The sequence below is a fragment of the Petromyzon marinus genome, chromosome 54 (assembly GCF_048934315.1).
Source record: "Petromyzon marinus isolate PM22_M1 ecotype Great Lakes invasive population chromosome 54, UKy_Petmar_22M1.pri1.0, whole genome shotgun sequence".
Taxonomy (NCBI): domain Eukaryota; kingdom Metazoa; phylum Chordata; class Hyperoartia; order Petromyzontiformes; family Petromyzontidae; genus Petromyzon; species Petromyzon marinus.
This window is the reverse complement of record NC_133720.1, coordinates 3635890-3657866: the sequence shown is the minus strand read 5'-3', so window position 1 is coordinate 3657866 and position 21977 is coordinate 3635890. Positions and strand designations below refer to the sequence as shown.

Sequence of the window (21977 nt, the reverse complement as noted above, 5' to 3'; positions counted from 1 at the left end):
GCCCCCCCCTAAATTGGTTGAGAAGCACTCTATGAGACACTTTAGCACTCAGGCATTTACTAATGATGTGCTTCACTCAGATATTGACAAGGTCTGTGATATCCCCAACCTGACTACGGCTTGGGAGACCTTCAGGTACACGTTTCTCCAAATTCTTAACAAACATGCTCCTTTGGTTAGATTTAAAACTAAAGGCAACCGCCCACCATGGTTTGATCCTTTGATTACAAAGCTCATGAAAACTAGGGACAAGGCTTGGGCATGTGCTCAGAAAAGTAATTTGGTCAATGACTGGCTAGAATGCAGGATTTTAAGGAATAGATGCGTCAAAAAAATACGGCATGCAAAAAATGTATACTTTCCTCCACTCTCCTGAAATCACATGGAAATGCCAGGATTTTCTGGAAAACAATCAAATGTATTGAAAAGGCATCCAAAACAGACAATCTGCCCACTGAGCTTAACCGAAATGGGGAATATTTTTCAGATCCCAAAAAAATTGTTGACAATTTTAACCTTCATTTTTCTGAAGCTGGTAATCTTTTTGATAATGTATTGGGAGTCACCCCTGCTCATGCAAATTCCTACACCCCTGTCCAAACATTAAACGAATTTAGTTTCCAGCCAATCCACGAAAGTAATTTTCTGAAACAACTGTCCTACCTCAAAATGTCCTCCTCTACCGGAGCAGATAGTATTCCTGTCTTTACTTTACTAACTGTTGGTCACTTAATATACAAACCTATAGCCCATATTTTCAACCTGTCCATCAAAGAAGCATCAGTTCCACTAGAATGGAAACATTCCTTGCAGTCACGAAAGCTTCAAATCTAGAATTCCTATGTCCGTCCACTTCACAAAGGGGGCCCTAAAGATGATCCCAATAACTACCGACCTATCTCAATTTTGTCCCCGTTGATGACAATTTTTGAAAAATTATTGACCTATCAAATTAGCAGTTTCCTGTCTACCAACAATCTACTACATCTAAAACAATCTTGGTTCCGAAAAAAATACAGCACCACATCTGCTGCATTAGACTCTCTTAATCACATTTACAGTAGCCTTGATAATAAGCAGTACTGTGCCTGTCTTTTTCTCGACCTGTCCAAAGCTTTTGATACAGTAGACCACAACACTTTGCTTAGTAAACTAAGTTGCCTCGGTTTTTCCGAAAACGCAGTAAAATGGTTACAAAATTACCTCTTTTCCCGCACCCAAACTGTATTCACAGATGGTTGGAGGTCAGTGTTAAGATAACAAAAGGAGTTCCATATGGTTCCATCCTCGGCCCCCTTTTGTTCTCTCTTTATGTCAATAACTTGGGCACTGACCTGGATCATTCCAGGGTAAATCTTTTTGCACATGACACGATATTGATTACTGCTGTCCGCTCTCCGGATGACATGATTGCTAAGCTACAGGGTGATTTCAACAAACTACAACATCAGCTAGTTGCTCTCAAACTAGTCCTGAATACCTCCAAAACCAAGGTGCTATGCTTCTCACCAGGACTGAAGCAGGAAGTTATTTTTCCCCAATTACATTCCTTAAATATCAAATAGAGCAAGTCAAGATCTATAAGTATATTAGGGTCATCTTTGATTCAAAACTGAATTTTGAAGATCACATTGATTATATTGGTAAAAAGACAAATAATAATTGGTTTTCTGTATCGACACAAGCACTGCTTCCCCCCAATGTTCCGTTTGGAATTGATAAAAGCTACCATACTGCCTCTACTTGACTACTGTGACATCGTGTATAAATCAGCCCCAAGTACTGTACTGAAGAATCTTGATTCCATCTATCACTCGGCCTTAAGATTTACATTGAACTGCCCATATAGGACTCACCACTGTGATCTCTACATTGGGTCAAACTTAACATCTCTTAATGTTCGACGGCTTGTGCACCAGATCTTATTTATTCACGATGTACTTACAAAAAAATCCGCAGACTACCTGCTGGATCTCCTCTCTGTTTCAAAGAACAAATTTGACCTCAGGTCTTCACTCATTTACCAGCTTCACATTCCCTATTGCCGTATAAAAACTGGAGGAAGGGCCTTTGCTATTGATGCCCCCTGGGTCTGGAATGCTATTGCTAAATAAACTGCAACTTGAATCACTACCTATGAGATCTTCACTCAAAACTGCTCTAGAGGAGTTGTACACCCCTAGCTGCCACTGCTATTCAGTGGCCTAAAATAAAATAACATGTTTCGCTCCGGATGACGCTGCAAAGTATTATCTGTATTTTGATTTAGCGTGCTGATCTTAAAGGTGCATTTAAAATTTTGATACTCCGACTGATGCTTCTGTTGTTGAGTAACTTATGCAGCCAATTCGGTCACAGTCCCTGTGATCACTGTTACGTTGCAATTATGGCTTTATTTTTTGGTGATTTCGAAAACGTTTTTTGGTTTGGACATGTTTGTTTTGTTGTAGTACAGAGTTAGACTGATGGCCTTAATTTAAGTTTTCTTGTGGTTGTTGTTGTTTGACTTGCATCCCACTGGGATTTTTTGCACACAGCGTTGGTGTACGGTGATTTTTTCAGGAATATTTTGCTGTTTTTTCATGGATTTTCTGTTTGCACAGTCACATAGTCACTTTAAGATGTTTTTCTTGTTCGTGTTTTTGTTTGTTTGTGGTTGCACCCGATTCAAGAGCCGAATGGCTCACAGGGCTATATCAAAATAAATAAACTGAAAACTGAAAGGTTACACGGGGGATCTTTCTTTTTTGTTGTGTGTGTTGCTTGACGCAGTCACTGTTCGGAGGTTGACACCACGTCAGGGCCGTGGGTGGGAGTGGATTTGTTGGGTGGGGGGGTGTTGAGCATTGAAGAGGTGGAGCATTGATGAGGTGGAGCAGTGTGGGTGGTGGTGGTGGTGCTGCTGATGTTGGGGGTTGAGGGAGGGCTTAGCGCGTTCCACTACGAACCCCAACCCACCCCGGGTTCGATTACCGCTCACGGCCACCAACACCAGTGGCGATTATCTCAACCGGTTCCTTGCCCAACAACCCACCCACTCCCCCACCTTCTAGGTCGACTCAGCCTCAAATGAGTACCTGTCGCGCTTTGTAGTTCAACATCGCCACACAAAGGCGGCTTTCGGGTGTGGTGCTGGTCACCTCACAACCCACCCCGCACATCCGTGTGCCGCAGGTTTGATCGCTCCTCGCGAACAGCGCGCGCCGTCTCCGCTCCATTAAAAGGAGGAACGGGGCGGACAATCGAGCGGCGCGCCGCATCTAAACGTCGCTGCTATTGCCGATGACGAAGGAGGCTAACAGCACTTTGCCCCCAACAGCTGTAGAGGCTATTACTGGGGACGGGGGAATCTTTGCATTTGCCTTTGGTGCGTGCGGGGTGGGGTGGCGATGAGCCCCGGGAATCACCCCCCCCCCAACTCCGCCACCCCCCCCCCCTCAAGCGAAGCCCAATGGGTGAGTCAGGCGGCTCGGTGACGCCGGAGTGACGCAGTGTTGGTGGAGGGAGGGGGGAGGGGTTTAGCGGTGGTGGTGGTGGTGGAGGGGGAACTCGCCGCGAGTTTCCCCATCGGCAGCGGGCGAGGCAGCAGCGGGCAGGGGGGCAGGCAGCAGCAGCAGCGGCAGTAGCAGCTGCAAAGTGCCCGCAAAGCCACGTTGACTTGAGCGCGCTTGTGTGCGTGTGTCTCTCTCTCTCTCTGTGTGGTGGTGGTGGCTAGGAAGGGAAGGGGAATAAGCAAGCAAGCCAGGCAGCCAGCCGCTTAACTCTTTCGCAAGGGGTTTCTCTCTCTCTCGCGCGCGTGTGTGTGTTTTGTTATTTAGTATCGGTTACGACGATTGTGTTTTGGAGGAGGTGGGGGGAGGGTCGAGGAGGAGGAGGAGGGGGGGGATTGCTCTCTCGCTCTCTCGCTCTTTCGACCACCCACACAAACCCTCCCCTGCTTCTCCTCTTTCCTGTCTCCGTACTCCTCCCAGAAGTCCTTGAAGAGAAGAAGAAGAGGGGGGAGAGACAGGCGCGGGAGAGGCATCGGCTCCGTGTTGTGGCGGGGGGGGGGGGCTGGAGATAGTCTCGTGGGGGGGTTTTTTTCCTTCTTTTTTTTAATGATTGCCTGCGAGTTCGTGCCCGCGATTAAGTCCGATGACTGGGAATTACAGCAATGACGAATTTGATTTCAGACTCATATTTGATGAAAACGGCTCGGGACCGCACGCAGGTCAGTGCCAACCCCAAACCCAAAGACAAACCCCCAGACCCTGTTAACTGTTATGTAATCCTAAACAAATTCGCTGTACCGTAGTCCGGTGCAAGTTAATTGCGTGAAAAGTTTGTTGTCCATGCTTAACAGAGTGATCCGTTTAAAAAAATCGATATTCTTCCGAATTTCGCATTGAATCCTCTCGAGTTTTTTTTTGTCCCACCAACAGGTGATGAAATCACAATGCAGTATCGATGAGAGCTATATGTTTTCATATATGGGGGGGTAAAGTGTGATTATTCTATCATTAAGAGAGCTTACACAATAATTGGGATACCTGTTGAGACTGCCTGGTAGACGTGGGGAGGATTTTTGTTGATTTAAAATGTATCTCATCTAAATTATTGTTGTGGGATATCTTTAAACGGATCACCCTGTTATATATATTTTTGTTGTTGAAATTCCTCTGTACAGTACGTAAATAGTTCATCTTAATATAGGGTCTGCACGACCACCACTAGTTACCATGTATATATAAACTGTATTAGTGTACTTGAGGACATCAGACTTAATGATTTTTTTTATTAAAAACTCTATCCAGAAATGAAAACACTTAATTGTAAAAAAAACTGTTAAGTTCACTCCTTGTTTACAATGATGCCCCTTGCACGTGTGGTGTATGCTCGTTCATAAGTGACTTATATTAACACGCTTAACGTTTTTCAAAAGGAAAGGGCTGGTTGTTTGGTGGTCGTGGTTGTGTGTGTGTATGAGTGTGATGGGTGGTTTGCGAATCATTCAAAGCACATGTAACGGTGTGTACCCGACTTGAATTGTCTGCTCGTGTGTATGTGTGTGCCTTGTGTATTTATTGCCTTGGTACGTTCACGATTATCACGTCGCACGCCTAATACAGTACACTCGCATTGGAGCGAGTTACACGTTGCGCAAAAAAACCCCCAAAAAAACACAAAGCATGTGTCTCAACTTACAGCTCAGACGCCTCGTCTTGCGGAAGGCAATGGAGCCCTCTGCTCCGTGTTTTCATTGGACGGGATTTGTCAGCTATCACCCACCAACAACCACAACAAATTGTTGTTCATCTTGATAACTCATTAACCCAGACGGCTGCTGCTGCTGCACGTTCATAGAACTGTGGAACTTACACAAAGATTCCCCCCCCTGTATAGCTATAACAGACTGTAGGGGCAAGTGCTGTTAGCGAGTAGCATCTAATGAAGGCCGGCACGGCACACGAGGGGGTGGGTGGCCAGCAACCACGCCCGGCCGCCTTTGTCTCCCCCAGTGGCGATGTTTACGCTCCGGGTACTCATTTGAGGTCGAGTCGACCTAAGGGAGGCCCAGGTCCGGTTCAGATAATCGTCACCGATGTTGGCCGTGAACGGGAATGGAACTCGGGTCGCCGGGTTCGTAGCGTAGCGCTAACCGCTGCGCCACCGCTCCCTGCTTCCATCCCCTCCCTGTCTTTACCACATTCATTAAACGACTGCTAAAAACCACCCTGAAACAATAGGAAGGAGTCTCTAGCTAGGAAGGTAGCAACCACAATATGGGTTATTTTATATGGCGCTCGCAGCCGCGGTGAAGAAACGACTGATAAATTACTTATTGCTGCCTGTTAATTTACCCAAAACACGTGGGGTGATGCCATTAAACTGTGTGTGTGAGCCCCTTATCGGTCTCACGCCTTGGGAAAGTTCACACAAGCGAGGCAGACCTTACTGGTTCTGTATAAATTAGTTTTGGCTGTATTCAACCGCAAACTGTCCGGCTGAAACAAAACCTTGTGTTCTCAATGCGGTGTTTCTGTTTTTGTACCATAATGTTGTCATTCAAGCCTTGCGTATGATGGCAGAAATATGTTAAGGGAGGTAAATGCCACAAATGTCGATGGTCTACTTGTGGCCACGACGAGAGGGCTTCAGGAGAGAAGAGAGTTGGTGGAGTTTTGCTGTTCCTCTGTTGAAGGAGTGCCAACTGCTCTTATGTTGTCCACGATGGAGGGTTTTTCGGGGTTGGATCGCGTAAATATCAATGTGTCGTTAAACCCGCCACCACCCGACACAGCCATCTAGTAAGGTTTGTCACGTAAACAAAACGTGGCTAATTCGTTACGAGTACAGCACACCGGTGTGTTGGAGAGCAAATACGCACAAACCTTACCCATCGGCTGTGTCGGGTGGTGGCGGGCTTAACGACACATCTTACACGATCTAATCAAATCAAACCTCTTATGGATGATAATGGTTGGTCGCGTGTTAAAGCTAATGTATATCGGTTTACTTTCTTGTCCGCGGTTTTGGTTTGCACGTGCAACGCAATTCCACGCTTACGTCCTCTCGCCGTTCTTTCTCCTCGATGGAATGTCAAAAGTTGGGGGGGGAGGAAGTAGGTGCGATGATTGTTTGGCCCCTCGAATGTGGCGTTTGTTCTGGAAAGTTTTATTTGAATGAAAAAAAAAGTGCCATTTATTAACCAGCGGAAGAGCCCGTTGAGAAATGAATTGGTTGTCCCGCATTGGAAGGTTTTGTTTTAATGCATAATCCGAGTTACGTTGGACTTGGGTATGTCGGCGGATATGAGAAAATGTCTCGTTTGAGAACATCAATAGAACATTGACATTTACACCAGACACAAATACACTGGACTGTGTTTATGGGTGGTTAATTTGCCCTGGGCGGATATGTGACTGTTGGAAATCCGAAGTTGTTACCGTACAGTAACACAACAAATTTCAGTGTGTAAACAACTCAAAAAGGCGCCATTTGAAACGTAGAAACGGATGCAAAAAAAACCCCGTACGTATAAGACATTTCAACTACTGTATCGCGGGAGTGTTAAGTCCTTAAAGCCCTCGTGTATATGTACAGTGGTGTACAGAGTCGTGCCATTTGGTCACGGTCTCTAAAGCGACTGCAATAACAAAAGTCGAGTACCGTAAAGTACAGTGAAACAAAGTGATCTGGGCGAAAGTTACGGGCACCCATAACCATGCGGATGGTCAAACAGTGTTGAGAACCTCACATCATCATCACCACAGCCGCACACATTAAAAATTAACCATGGGGACTGCATATGCGATGCTGTAATCGTGCGGCCACGTCAGTGCACTTATTCATTCGCCTTTAAGTGCAATGCACGCACGGGGCACTTAAGAAGTCGGTTGGATCAATGTAACTTGCTCGACACAGTACATTAAGAGTGGGGGAGGCAGGGATTGGGATCAGCCCACACAGCTTGCTCGTACGACTTTATCTCAAAACACTTATGGGTTTTTAAAATATACACATGCTGTGCACGCCAAGTATTTCACTTGTTTTCTTTTATGAAGGGCGATTAAATATAAATTCAGTAAAGCGTGTGCACATTTATGAAGTGTAGAACGTGTCGGTGTTGGGATTGCCTTCATCCAGCAGCGGATAAGAAATTGTACTATAAATACAACTTATGATAAAATTCTGCAGCAAATGAATAAAAATGTTCATGTGCTGTGATAATACCATGGGATAACAACACGTTTTCTCAACACGTATTTATAGTACTGTAGTTGTACAGTGCTAACAAATATCATTGACATTACTTGTACAATATTTAGTGCGTTGCAAATACTTTTTTTTAAAGTAACCTATAACAGGGTTGTGGCTTGGAAACATTCGATAAGCTTGTTTTAATAAAGATCATCTGCCGCCCCAACAATTTTTAGTAAACGTTTTATGCAGTTATTGTGGGAGCTTAAGTTGCGTTTTATTGAAGCATTATCACCTGTTGAGAGTAGGTCCGTTAATTTGCGGATAGACCAATTAATAGCAATAATTATTAATAGCAATAATAATTATTGGATCAATAATATTATTGCTATTAATTGGTCTATCCCCAATCACTGACCCCAATATCAGTGAGTTGTTGTGGTATAACAGAACCATATTGTAATTGTTTTTTATGTTGTTGCCAAATGCAGGGCTGTCTTTTGGATGTGCTCAGATTCCACTGGTGTTTAAATGAAGTTCATACTTTGACAAGCGGGTTCTCGAACAATGCACGTTAACGATGTGTAACAGCACATGTTCAGAAATTGTGACCAACGAGAACCCGCGATTACGTTTGTGGCTAAGCTCGAGTATAGGATGATGCTTGATCTCAGCAGCAGAGGCTTCTTACCATAGGGATGTGGAATTGCCTTGATATATACACGCGTGATGTTTGTATACAACAAAAAACAATGTAGGTCCACGTACTATCGTCGTGTAAACTTAAAAAAAGTTGCATTGGATGATGTTAGATCGCAGACATAAAGGCATACACTGAAATGGAGACAATTTTAAACCGTTTCAGATTTTGTTGATGACATAGTATTTAACCAATGGAAACGATCTATGGTAAATGTATGAATGACGTATAAAAAACAACCTGCTAATTATAAATATGAGTAAAATTAAAAGTCACGTATATGAAGTATGCTAAACAATTGAATATCTGTTGTAGGGGCACAATTGTAAAACAAATCAAGAGTACGTACTGTATAGGGCAGGCAGTTTTTTTGATGGTGAACCTGGAAAAAGAATGGTTAAATAGAGGCGAATGAGATCAGGTTGTTGGAGTGCTGTTTGGAAAATAACAATGGAAAGCAACACACCAGTATTCCAAAAAAAGGAACACATCATTACCTGCTATGTCATACGATTCCGAAAAAAACCCTGAAAAGTGTTGCAAATACTGAGCCAGATAGAGGAACACGTGGGCCTGAGAACTTATGCAATTCAAAGAAATCATACATTTGAGAACAATCTGTTGGGTGTCTCTCCAGAATGGATGATGGCCGGTGGTCATAACTAACGATGGAGTGGCACCCAAAGAATGGCGCATGCTTGGGTAGGTCTTCATCCATCGGTAGATAGATCATGGTTGATAGTAATTATTAGTAACATTTACCCCTGAGTAGACCTCACAAACTAATTTTTATTTTTAAAGATGTCCAGCTTCCAATGTATCCCCAATGGGGATACATAAATGAATTGGTTCCCAACTTTTTGGGGGTGCAACTCTCAGATGGGTAATGCACAAGATTGACCAGCTGGTGGCACGAGATTGACTGACTATCATTTGCGTGAGACGTTACCATGAGGTTGGGGAGGAAATCTCTACATTTGCTGTGTGTTAAAAAAGTGCCATTATCACGGTGTGAAATGCATGAGAATGGGTATATACCCCGCCATGAGAGCGTGAGATAACTCGGCGCGTGGAGTTGGAGGTCTGTTGACAATAAGATTAATTTTCAAATTTGAGTAAATTTGGACCACGGCCACGGGACATATGTAATAATAATAATGTTGAGACTAACAATAATAACACTCAATGTTATCTTGTGAATGAGGGGAATGTCGGTGCAGTGCTCTAGCCACTGTCCCACCACTCCCCTCACTCCCCTTGAATAAATCCAGCAAGTACTTGCCCCACGCGCTGATTTAATCACTCTATTAATTATTACCGTGTTGCGTACTACTGTATTGCTTATCTTGTAGTAAGGCTAATCCGTATAACTCTCCACATCCACGACAACTATTGTCTCCGTGGTACCTGCAGGGGCAATGAAAGGTCGTGCACCTATTGTTCCTGTTATACACAGGTCGTGCTCCTATTGTTCCTGTTATACGGCTTTTTGTGTGCGTGGATCAGTTGAGTAAATTTGTTGATAATATCGCGGATAATAGGATCCAGGATGTTTGGTCCTCTGCATTGCCACGGATGAGAGGGGCTCGGACTCACCCATCTTGTCTGCGTTTGGCAACCCTGCTGGACGTTTGTGAAAACTACCGGGGCATCTGTGAAAAAGAGCTTAATAGCTCATTGGATTCCTCCAGTATAAATACATTTTCTGATTCTCAATCCAGATAGGGTGAACCATGCAGAGTTCTTGCCCCAGGGGGAGGGACATCCTGTGTTGCCCGAGTAACACGCAGCGCTGCAGACAGCATAACACACACATGGCAGCAGATAAGAGTGAACATTGCGTTTATCTACAGCATCATCGTTATTATTATAAGGCAGTGTTAATGATTAAGGTTGTGATGTATTTGTTTTTGTACACCACTGTCAACACAGTTCCTTATTTTGATTTTTTTTCTTTCCCACAACACATGCTTTTCAAAGAATTCGTACTGTTGAGAAATATCTGTTGGGTGCGTCGCTATAATGGATGATGGCCAGTAGGCATAACTAACGATGGAGTGGCAGCCAAAGAAGGGAGCATGCTCTGGGAGGTCTTTATCCATCGGTGGATAGATCAGGCTGATGGTGATTATTAGTAACATCATTTACCTCTAAATAGACCTCAACTCATATTTTTTTCTTTTTAAAGATGCCCAGCTTGAACATTGCAATTATCTACACCATCATCGTTATTATTATGAGGCAGTGTTAATGATTAAGCTTGTGATACGTTTGTTTTTGTACACCACTGCCAACGCAGTTCCTTATTTTGATTTTTTTTTCACAACACATGCTTCGCTCGGCCTACGGACCAAATCACCCGGAATGTGTCCCAGCTTGGAAGCTAAGCAGGCTTTGGGCATGGATAGTGTTCGGATACGCGATCATTGTGTACATATATAAAAAAAATAGGCTGCTCTTGGCTGCTGCTGGACTATGTTGTCAGCAGAGGGTAGTGCCGCCAAATCAATTATTGTACTCTACTTCTATTCTCCCAACGGATCTGCCCCCCCTTCAACCTGCACTACATGAGTGTAGTGAAGTATGGTCAAATAAATTTTGATTTAAAGCTTTCGTGACTGCAGGGATTCATATTCTTGGTTCTTTCGGTAAAGTCACGTAGAAGGGAAAATTGATTGATCACGCTTAAGATGGCTTTCAGACCGCGTCCATTGTTTTCGTCTCCCCCCTCCTCTTTTCCGAACATAGATGGACTCATCCATCTGAACAAATTGTCAAATCGCTATCCGTGGTACTAACGTTAAAAAAACGCCACTTTTTTCAAAATTTCTTGTTGTGGTTTTCACACCTGATGATGATTACTTGTGTTGCAGTCGAAACTTCGTGAGAATTTTATTGTTTTATATTTTTATTGTTTCCCTTTTACGTGACTTTACCGAAAGAACGAAGAATATGGTATAATACCCCCAATGCCCCACATTGCATTGCGTGGGGAGGTATTCATCCAGCAGTAGATTGTCAAAAGTGCTGCACATGCATAGTACAGCCTTGCTATACTTAACTAGAACACTGGTATCCCAGAGGCATTCATTAATTCGTTATTTTTTCTGCGTATCCTTGTATGCAAGTAACTCGGCTACATAATCTGTTGCCAAAATGTTGGCATTTTGTATACACTCCATGTATACTTAATGAATATAATACATACGAGTATTTACAATGACACTTCTATTTTGCATTACAGTCTTTGCAGTAACAACTTGTGTAATGATGCACTGTGTACATGTCTATGGTGGCATGTAATAATTCCACAGCACGTGTATATAAAGGCATGTCTAAATACAGTTTACATCTCCATACACGTGTGTATGTGTATACAGTATAAAGGTTGAAGCAAATATATCGAAGCATATACAGTATAAAGGCAGAAATGTACATAGTATGACTATGTACAGTACATGAACGTACACGTAAATTTACGTCTAATATTGCGTATATGTAGTAATGCACACGACAGCAAAATATCTTGGTACCGTAAAACTCCCAAAATATTTGGTAATGTGGGGACGGGTTTGCGTAGATCCTAGATTCTATGGCACTGCAGTAAATAGTCAAACAATTCCCGGACTTAGTCGTACATCGTGTGACGATAAAAAGAAAACCCTCTAGCGCCTTAAGGAGAATCTCCTTGTCTCCATGTAGGAAGATAGGGGCCTTTCTCCAGGTATTTCCAGCGAGGTGTCGCAGGCTTTTACAGGTGCGGCACAACTTTGCTGCCCTTGCCAAGAGGCCTGCTCCTCCACAGCGGCCTCCACGACGTCACCTTTGCCGCGTTTGTCGTCGTCGTTGTCACCGCCATCGTCACCGCCAGGCAGGGTCTACTCCTCTCTCCTCTTCGGCCTTTGTTGAGGTGGTGGGGGGGGGGGGACCTTGCAGAGTCCTTCGAGGTTAGCCACGTGGTGACATCCTCGAGTTTTCGCAGCCTGCATGGAATGTCACTGCAGGAGTGCCAGGCATTCTCGGTGCAGCTAGCTGCAACTGGTAGCTGGTGGGCTGGTCTTCTGTGTCCCTGGCCGCGTGCAGTGGGTAATGAGCCGGCCACAGCGGCTTACACTAATCGGTGGAGAGAATCGTTCCGCACCTGTCCCCAGGCCGGAGAGTGGGCCTGAATAACGCACCCTTGATCGTGAGGGTCCTAGCAAAAACAACTAATTGTGTTTTAGGGGTCTTCTTCATCTCCAGGATAGAGCTTCTGAAGAAGATCCTTCCGTTGTTGGCATTGCAAAGCTATTTGAGCTCCAAATAGCCTGTCCATTTGAATGACCTTGACGCTTCTATAACAATGCATCGTTTGTTTAGTATGGTCTGAAAATAGCAAGATACTAACTTAATATGGGTGGCTTTATCCGATTTACTTTGATAATATCAGAAACTGCCCAACGTTCAGGTTCAGTTTATGGTGCACCCATAGCATGGACAATTTCATCATCCCTCTTCACTCACGGCAATTGGAGCAACGGGAATTTTACAGGGTGGACATGAAGGTCCTCATACCCATACGAATCCAGAAATAACTATTAAGACAGAGGTAATAGGGACCTCTCGCCAATTCCACATAAACAGTAGCATACAATTATGCTGCGTCTCAAATAAGTAATCCCTCGTCAATCTGCTGCTAGATGAAGGCCTCACAAGGGCCCTGTAAGCCACGGGGTTGTTTGAACGTGCTTCCCCACACCTGGTCAGTGTGGCCACGGTGAAGCGAGGAAAGAGGGACAGGGGGTCTGTCTGAGATATCACTTTCCGCTGTTGTTAGACGCGGCGGGGAATCGGAACTTGGTTCGCCGGCTTGGTAAATGTGGTGAACGAACCACGGTACCACCGCTATCCCCCAGTGACAGATTACACATCACTACGTATGTTGAACTTCTGTGTATAACACCCTCTTATAGACGGCACGCTCTGATTCGGCCGAGGGTCTGTGTACAGGTCAAATTGTTATATTTTTACTGAGATGCCACATCATTTGAGCCCTGAATAAATGCAACTCCGTATCCCCTATGTACAGCATTTACAGGCATGTTGACCGCGGACCGCTGTAGTTGAACACATGCCTAAACACCGGTTAAAATGCACGGTAGAGTTATGAGGTGTAAAGTTTTAAGTTATTCTAGTCGTCCAGGCAACCTGAAACTGTTATGGGCCGACTGTCCGAAAAATAAACAGCGCCTAAAAACGGAGCTGCATTTAAATCAATGGCGCCACGCCGGTCATACACAGTGTATAGTCCTGCCCACCTTTATCATAAATAGCTTAAGAGCCGTTTGAACGCTATGGCGAATTTAGGAATATAACCATTTGTGTTGGTAGCACAGCCAAACGACATTAATGGGTCGATTACTGGACAAACAGACACAAGCGAAGAGCACAGTAAATGTCACGGCCATCAATGCCCCCCCCCCTATTTGTGAGGTGCCACGTGGAGCAGTGTGTATTAAGCGGTGTGTGTCTGCGTGTGGCATAGTGCTTAATGCTTTAATTGTACAGTAGTCATGGGCTTGCAATATATGGGCAAGCACATCTGTGACAATTGGTACCTATATTCACGCATGTACACCCTAAAAAGTGCCATCCTGAAAGTTGTGCATGTGGTGATGTTGACATTGCTTCAAATGCTAAGGTTAAATGCATGCGGTATTTAAGCAGAGCTCCATTCTTTACTACAAATTATAAATAAACATTTTTGTTGCATCAGCTTACTCGTTTTCCAGATCAATATTATCCAGCAGCATTTGTTTAAGCGAGCAAACTCTGAACAGGCTTTGACATTCTGAGTCTCATCAGCAGTCAGGCTATCTGCCAGGCAGTTGTAAAGCCAATTCATCTATTGGCTAGGTCCTTGCTGGCAGAGGCCACAAGGGGGGGGGGGGCAATTATGATGGTCCTCCAGCTGTGGAGGATGTGGTAAGGGCCGTGGCCTTGCTCTGCCTAGTTCTCATCACCCAAGTTTAGTCTGGCATGTCTTTTGTCATTTTATTAAAGGCACCACAATGGCAAAAGTACTGTTCCCTGGGCAGAGCGCTGCAAATTGCTTTGCTATGAAATTCCCAACCTTGAATTTCACCAGCCCTGCAGATAAAATCATTATGCATTGTGTTGTGAAGCATTATGGGTAAAATCATGTATAAATAGACCTCCGTTCTGTATCTCCACATGTACACATACCCTATATATTTTAGTCTCTCGGTTTACTGGTGTTCTAAACCAATACCCAGCAGGATTTGTTCAAGCAAGTAAATTATGAACCGGTTTCAACCATCTGAGTTATATCAGCAGAGTCGGGCTGCAAGTGGATCGCTCCACAAACCAAATGGTGGCATAGCCATGGATTGGATCTTAATGTAGATGTGGGCCCAAATAGCAAAACCCAAGTCTCACTATTCAGTAGTAGAGTGGTGGAGTTCGACTTATGTGAGAAAGAATAGAGAGGACAGGAAACATAGGATAGAAGCAGTTAAAAGAGAGTGCACAGAGATAACTACTATGAGAGCAGATATGGATTGAGGCAGAGCGACTGGTGACACGCAAACACGGACATGTATGTAGAGAAGAGACAAGCGTTGAGACAACAATAACACCACCATTCCTACCACCACCGCGAATAACTACGCATGTTGAACTTCTTTCGCACCGCACTAAGCCAACCATGCTCATCGGAGGTGCGGTGGGGGGGAAGAACAATGAACTAAACGCACAAAAAACCCCAACAGTTAATTAAAAGGAAATTGCCAAACATCGCATTGCAGGATCATCTTGAGAGTGTGAGGTTTTGCTTGGTAGATACATTACATTAATATTATTGTTAATGTGTGATGAGACTGGTGGTGAGGCATTGAAATGCCCTATTACGCACGTGCTCCAACCCACCTTGATGGGCTCTTGGCACCAGGATGCATTGATTCGAGCACACTAATGCCAGCCACCCTTTGCTCACGGCTCCTGATTGGTTAGGAGCAACTCTGGGGGAGATCTGCTAAGCTCGCTGTAAATTGGAGCCGGGAATGGGATAGAGAAGGGCTTGGAGGGGACACGCACCCCACTTTACGCCAAGCGTGTGTGCTTTTTTTATTTTTTCAGAACCCCCGGAGATCCACCCCCCTCTCCAAAAGAGCGTGAATTGTAGACGTAATCTTAAGGATAATGGACATTGTGGCCAAATGGGGAACCCAACAAGGAAGAAGAGCCATGCCTATGCATGGATTCTGTTATGCCCTTCAGCATGCATTTGTCCTTGAGAACCACAGACTTGACCATTCAGAAATAATAATGGCAGGAGTGCACGCGCCAGCCAGGCACACTGCAGGAAGTCCAATGAGACAACGGGGCTTGGATAGCGGTTTCTGCCATGCCAGAGCGAGGGTGACGCTTTGATCAATTTAGGCCGGTTTTCTCAAGAGTAAGTGTCTACCAGCGACTTAACCTTTTATACTCTTTGGTTCTTTCGGTAAAGTCACGTAGGTATAAAGTAAAATACCTACGTGACTTTACCGAAAGAACCAAAGATTATGGATTCCTGCAGTCACGAAAGCTTCAAATACAGATTTAACCTTCCACTCAAGTTTTGTTCGTGTAGGATCATATTAAACGAGACTTACCGTGCCCCCCCCCCCGTCACTGACACCGTGGTTGGCACCACAGTGATGAGATGTTAACTACCTCGCCTGGTGTACAGGAGGTCGTGGGCTCGATCCCGACCCTGACACCTGCTGCATATTTGGTCGCGTGGATTTTTCTCCGGGTCCTCCGGTCTTCCCCTCCACATTTAGGAACATGTGTTAGGAGTTTTTGACTGCTATAAATTTCCACATGATTAGCCACATCGTTGAGCAATCATTTGTGGCCAGGCCGCTTCTGAAAAAGAGATATTTAGATCAGTGCGCCTTACCTGGTGAAATAAAACATAGTTTAGTTCATACTTTAGACAGATGGAGAGACATGCACACACAGGAAATGCTTTCGAGCTTAGTTGCAAAGGGTTAAAATCCCGAAGTGTTTATCGCACACAGATACACACCTAGGCTGTGTGTGTCCCGCTGTCAGACAAAGGGTTTGGAGCTTTGTTAATGAGACTTTAAAGCTGGGCCACATCCTCCCTTAAATCATGGGAAGCCGATGACCTGCGTCCCTCTATAAACACATGTGCCTGCTGTAGAGCGGGACCGTTAACAATACCCAGCGCTATTGTTACATAATTAATAGCACGTGTTCGAATAATATATTTACTCCATTGTAATACAGTAAAATAATTGCAGTGCTGTATTTTTTACATTTATTATTACATGTAGGACAGTTTGATAAATTGAAATCAATTGTTTAAAAAAAACGCATACTATTGTAGAATTGAAGTTGAAATTTATAGCGCATGATTGTTCTAATGTAGGCAAAAGACATATTTTATATCTGCGGGAGTTGCAAAACTACTGTTTATTATATTTTCCAATGACTCTACTGCACTGTATTGTGATTTCATTAACAAATACGAACAATAGACATCACTGTATCACTCGATGAACATTGCTTGGGGCTTTTTAGCGTCTGTATAAAGTTGAGATTGCTTGTCAACGTACAACATCGCACGGTCCCCACTTGCCGGCGCCTCTGAGGTATGGGGCGGATGTGTGATGAGGTCGGATTTGTGAACATCGACAATGAACAGTTGTCAACCCACCGTAACACAAAAGGCCGCGACGGGAGTAGGACCGTGAAGCGGGCTGGCTGGATGGATATTCGTCGTTTGTATTGTGTACATATGAACCTTATGGCGGGACCCCGGGGTCCCATAAGCCACCGGCTCTCGCATAAACTGCGTTGCGACGTAATTTGATGTCTTGAAGAGCACTGCATGGTGCACAAATTAAAATGTTAAAAGTTTTTGCTTGTGACTCCGGCAATTTTGGCAACGACCCGTGTGCTTGGCGACGAACGAGGAGAGGATTGATTTCTGGTGGGTCGCGGCGTTCATGTGCGCGGTGGGACGGAGTCGCCAAAAATACATAAATTAATTACGATTTTGACTTTCGTTTATTCGGGACCCTGGGGTCCCGTCATGAGGTTCATATTTACAAAGCGGTGCAGCGGCGGACACGCTGTGCAGGGGTGGGCACGTGGTGCAGGGGTGGGCACGCTGTGCAGGGGTGGACACGCTGTGCGGCGGCGGACACGTGGTGCAGGGGTGGACACGTGGTGCAGGGGCGGGCACGCTGTGCAGCGGCGGACACGCTGTGCGGGCACGCTGTGCTCGACCCTGTCAATCTTTGCTGTCTCTCTCTGTTCCTCCTGATGCTCAATCCACGCTTTCTCTCTCTTCTCGCCCCCCCCACCACCTTTCACTGGAACGAACTTCCCCCTTCCACATCAGGCGGTCACCTTCACTCACCAAGTTTACGCTCCTCACTCAAAACTCACACTTACTGTTTCCTTGCTTACCCCCATGCCCCCCCCCCTCCCCTTAATGTCCCCCTTATAACCACCGCCGCCACCGTTACTGCGCCCGCTTTATATTCTCATGATACGGCTTTCACTCATTAACCACATTCATTAAATCCGTTCGTCATCATTTACTATCATCAATTTTGCTTTCACCGAATTTGCGCATCACAGATTCGCCCGCCCCCCACCCCCGTTGCTTCCTCTCATCTATATTATTCACCTCATCTACCACCATTACACTGATGCTGTACCGTTGTTAATCCGTTAAGATAAGAAATCTGTTGTTATGCGAGCTCACTATTATTTGTCACAGTTTAGGTCCTCACCCCCCCCCCCCCCCCGCTTTCACGCGTCCGCTCCTTCTGGCGTTTGGCAAGTTACGCGTAGATTATGCGTCCGGGTTGAAGCGGGCAAGAGATGGTGGGCTCCACGCTGGGGGGCCCACCTGTAAGGTGTCCCATCGCGCGACTCACTAATAACCATTACCATGGGCCTTTAAAAAAAATCTTTATATACATCCATCGCGCGACTCACTAATAACCATTACCATGGGCCTTTAAAAAAAATCTTTATATACATCCGCTGTCTCGCACAGAGTAACAAGTAGCGTCAATCCCATTGTTAGGCGCGGTGGTTTTGGGGGGTGGAGAGCGGGGCGGCGGGGTCGGGGGTCACACCCAATAGTTTTTATTTTAACCGCAAAATACAATTGGCTACGATTTGGTACAGCCATTGTAATAATTTCACCAACCCGCACTGACATGGCAGCACGGGTAGGAGGCTGTTATCCAGCGGTGGATTGAAGTGCAGTAATTTCATATACCGTATTTGCAACAGTATATTGCACAGTGTCTATATGCATGTTCTGCATATTGCAGTTACAAAGTCATAATTACGGCGACTACTGAAGCTACATATATTGTAATTCATGAAGCTGCTTGGCTGCTCGTCATAACACCACAAATCCTCTAATGTTAAACTAGTGATCGGGTTGAATGACCGCCGTCTGTTGTGATGATGACCGCTGTTCTCGTCAATTACCTCCGGCGAAGCCACCTCGCCGCACCGCACCTGTCCACGTTTTAGGCGCTCAAAGTGACCACGTGGGACTTCTGACAAAGGCGCCCGCCGCCCGCATCGCTTGAGACCCGCACGCCACTCTTACGTGTCCACGGCTCGAGAACCCCTTCTCACGTGAACGAACAACGAACGTCACCGTCCAACGCCCCCCGCCGCCGCCGCCGTGCCCCCCCCCCCCCCATGTGAAATTGCTCAGCGTTGTTACCATGGATATACGCACGCACCGGCTGTCTCTGCACACAAAGCTGCCCCAGGTTTACCAACTAACAGATGCACCTGCACGGCACAGCGCATGCGGCAACAGCTCATGGGGGGGTATGGCGTTTTTTTCAGGGAGTCGGAATGATGGAAAATGACGCTGCCGTAACTAACTGTGGGTTTCCTCGTGATTATTTCTGGACGTAAGGTTGCGGGCGTTGCCATATCCATAACACCGCATTGCCCATTTATTTATTGTGGACTAACGCTATAATAGGAAACTTACGTACGCCAGCCAACGCTATAATGGGCATGTACTGTGATACGTTTATGCCGTTTGCTGGCGCCGAAACGGTTGTTGGGTTTACGTTGATTGTAAAAAAACAAAAGCGATCGAAAAATTTTTTTTTGAGTAGGCGACTTTTAATTGCCAGCTATTATGATTAACATGGCGGACTCAGGGCCCCCGTAGCCTTTATTCCCACGAGGGCGCGACACTCGCGAGATGTTAACTCCCTCGCCTGGTATGCAAGAAGGTCTTTTGGTTCGATCCCGACCCTGACGCCTGCTGTATATTTAGAGTTTGCATGGCTCCCCGCGGTCGCGTGGATTTTTTTCACCGGGTCCTCCGGTTTATCCCTCCATATTTAGAATCGGTCAACGTCACGCGTTGAGCGTGTTTGGCTGCTATAGATATCAACATGGCGATAAGCCACTTGTTCGAGCTATCGTTTGTGGCCAGGTCGCTTCTGAAAAAGAGATATTTAGCTCGGTGGGGCCTCATCTGGTAAAATGATAGAAAAAATTGTTCTTTAGTTTAAAACTCACCGCACTCGCACGCCCAGCGTAATGCGGTTGTGACGACGACGTTTGATGATTGTGACAATGACGATGATGTCGTCAATCTCCGCTCACCTCACCCTCGTTTCCAGCAGCATTATGTATGCTACAATATGCAAATGAAATTTTATATTAAAAAAAAACAATAATTGATTAATGTAAACAATGATTGAGTAAAGGCTTATTTATTCAGCCAATAGCAGCGGCTCTGCTGTTTATGCGTATATAGTACTGTGTAACTATTTTTATGTTTAAATGTCCACACATCCCAAATAATCAAATGAGTAATGGTGCCGTTCGTTATTCGTGTCCCTGAACTACTGGTGAAATTCCATATTTAAATGGCAGAGATAAGTGCATTTTTTGACAACCGATGTGCTGAGAATTTGAACTGAATGATTGTGATGAAAAGCCAGCGACTTTTCCAACAGTGCTAACCTCCCGAGATGACACAATATTTGTATTACCTAGAAATTATCGTTGAATGTATACACCAACATACATACAGTATAGTATATATAACACACACACATATGCTGTAATACGCTAAATGCTGGTCGCACATACAGGGACTCGTCTATTTACGAACGAGTTACTTTCCAGAGGTCTCTTCGTTAAGTCCATTTGTTTGTAAGTCCAACTTCACTCCTGTCGATTCCACACATGTTGTACGGCATACGCACTCATAACGGGGAATGGCTTTAAAATTTGTTTAATCTCCTATAGATGCCGCTGGTTCTTCATGTTCTGCAGATGTAGATGCCACTGGTTCTTCACGTTCTGCAGATGCCACTGGTTCTTCACGTTCTGTAGATGTAGATGCCGCTGGTTCTTCACGTTCTGCAGATGTAGATGTCGCTGGTTCTTCACGTTCTGCAGATGTAGATGCCGCTGGTTCTTCACGTTATGCAGATGTAGATGCCGCTGGTTCTTCATGTTGTGCAGATGGAGATACCACTGGTTCTTCATGTTCTGCAGATATAGATGCCGCTGGTTCTTCACATTATGCAGATGTAGATGCTGCTGGTTCTTCACGTTCTGTAGATGGAGATTACACTGGTTCTTCATGTTCTGCAGATGTAGATGCCATTGGTTCTTCATCGCCATCTATTGCGTGGCAATTGAACTTACGAGTCTCGGTCCGAACAGGCAACTGGACATACGGATAGGTTTGTTCGTATCTCAGAAAGTTCGTAAGTGGAATGTTCGTAAGTAGAGGAGTCACTGTACTTGTAATCCAGCACTTCGGAGAGAAGGCTTGGTTGGTTGATTGTGCTGAATTTGTGAAACTTGCATATTTTCTGGCCAGGAGATGGCAGTGGATTAAATCTGTTTGTGAACCCATCTGTGCAGATCTCGGAGTGTTATCGCCTTGGTACACTGATACATTTTTTTTTACATTGATGGGCAACACTTTTGCCTCCCAGTAAGAAAGGGGGGCCTGGGGTCGATTCCTGCCTGACTCGGGCGCCCATCCTATGTAGAGTTTCTCTGTGCTCCCCACGTTCTGAATGGGGTTTCTGACCGGTAGTTGTCTGGATTCCTCCAATATCTAAAAAAGACAAAACGTAACTTGTTTTTGCCGGGCATCCCAATGCTGAAAACTTAACTGAGAATTATTCAGTTGGGATTGTACAAATTATTCTGCGAAAGAGTATTGAGACTCGAGGAAGTATTCCCTGGCTAAACAAGAAAACATACTAAGAGGAGTGAGGGATGAGATTGAAGTGGAAATATAAATATATAAATCCCTTAGTCCTTGGATATTTAAAAAAAATAAGTGAAAATTGTCGTCTATAACATTTGGATAGAATCACGAGAATCATACAAATGACATTACTTTACAGTCGAGCTTGCAAGAATCTGGCTCACTCAGCCATGCTTAGACAGTGTGATGTACAGTGTTTTACTTGAGGGTCTCCTCTTATGCGCGGTGATGTGGGGGACCAATACCGCTGATCCTTCCATCCGCAGGGCTACCTGCAACTTG

At 45.0% G+C, this 21977-nt stretch overlaps 1 protein-coding gene across 2 annotated transcripts in view; it reads left to right on the top strand.

The window, feature by feature from the left end:
* The first annotated feature begins 3531 nt into the window (after nucleotides 1–3531).
* The window catches only part of LOC116954089 (nuclear factor of activated T-cells, cytoplasmic 3-like), a 148431-nt gene continuing 129985 nt past the window's right edge, over nucleotides 3532–21977 (top strand). For both annotated transcript variants that reach the window (XM_032974516.2, XM_032974515.2), the window contains exon 1: nucleotides 3532–4210. In XM_032974516.2, coding sequence (XP_032830407.2) covers nucleotides 4135–4210 — 76 coding nt within the window. In that variant the 5' untranslated portion in view covers nucleotides 3532–4134. The remainder of the gene's footprint in view (nucleotides 4211–21977) is intronic.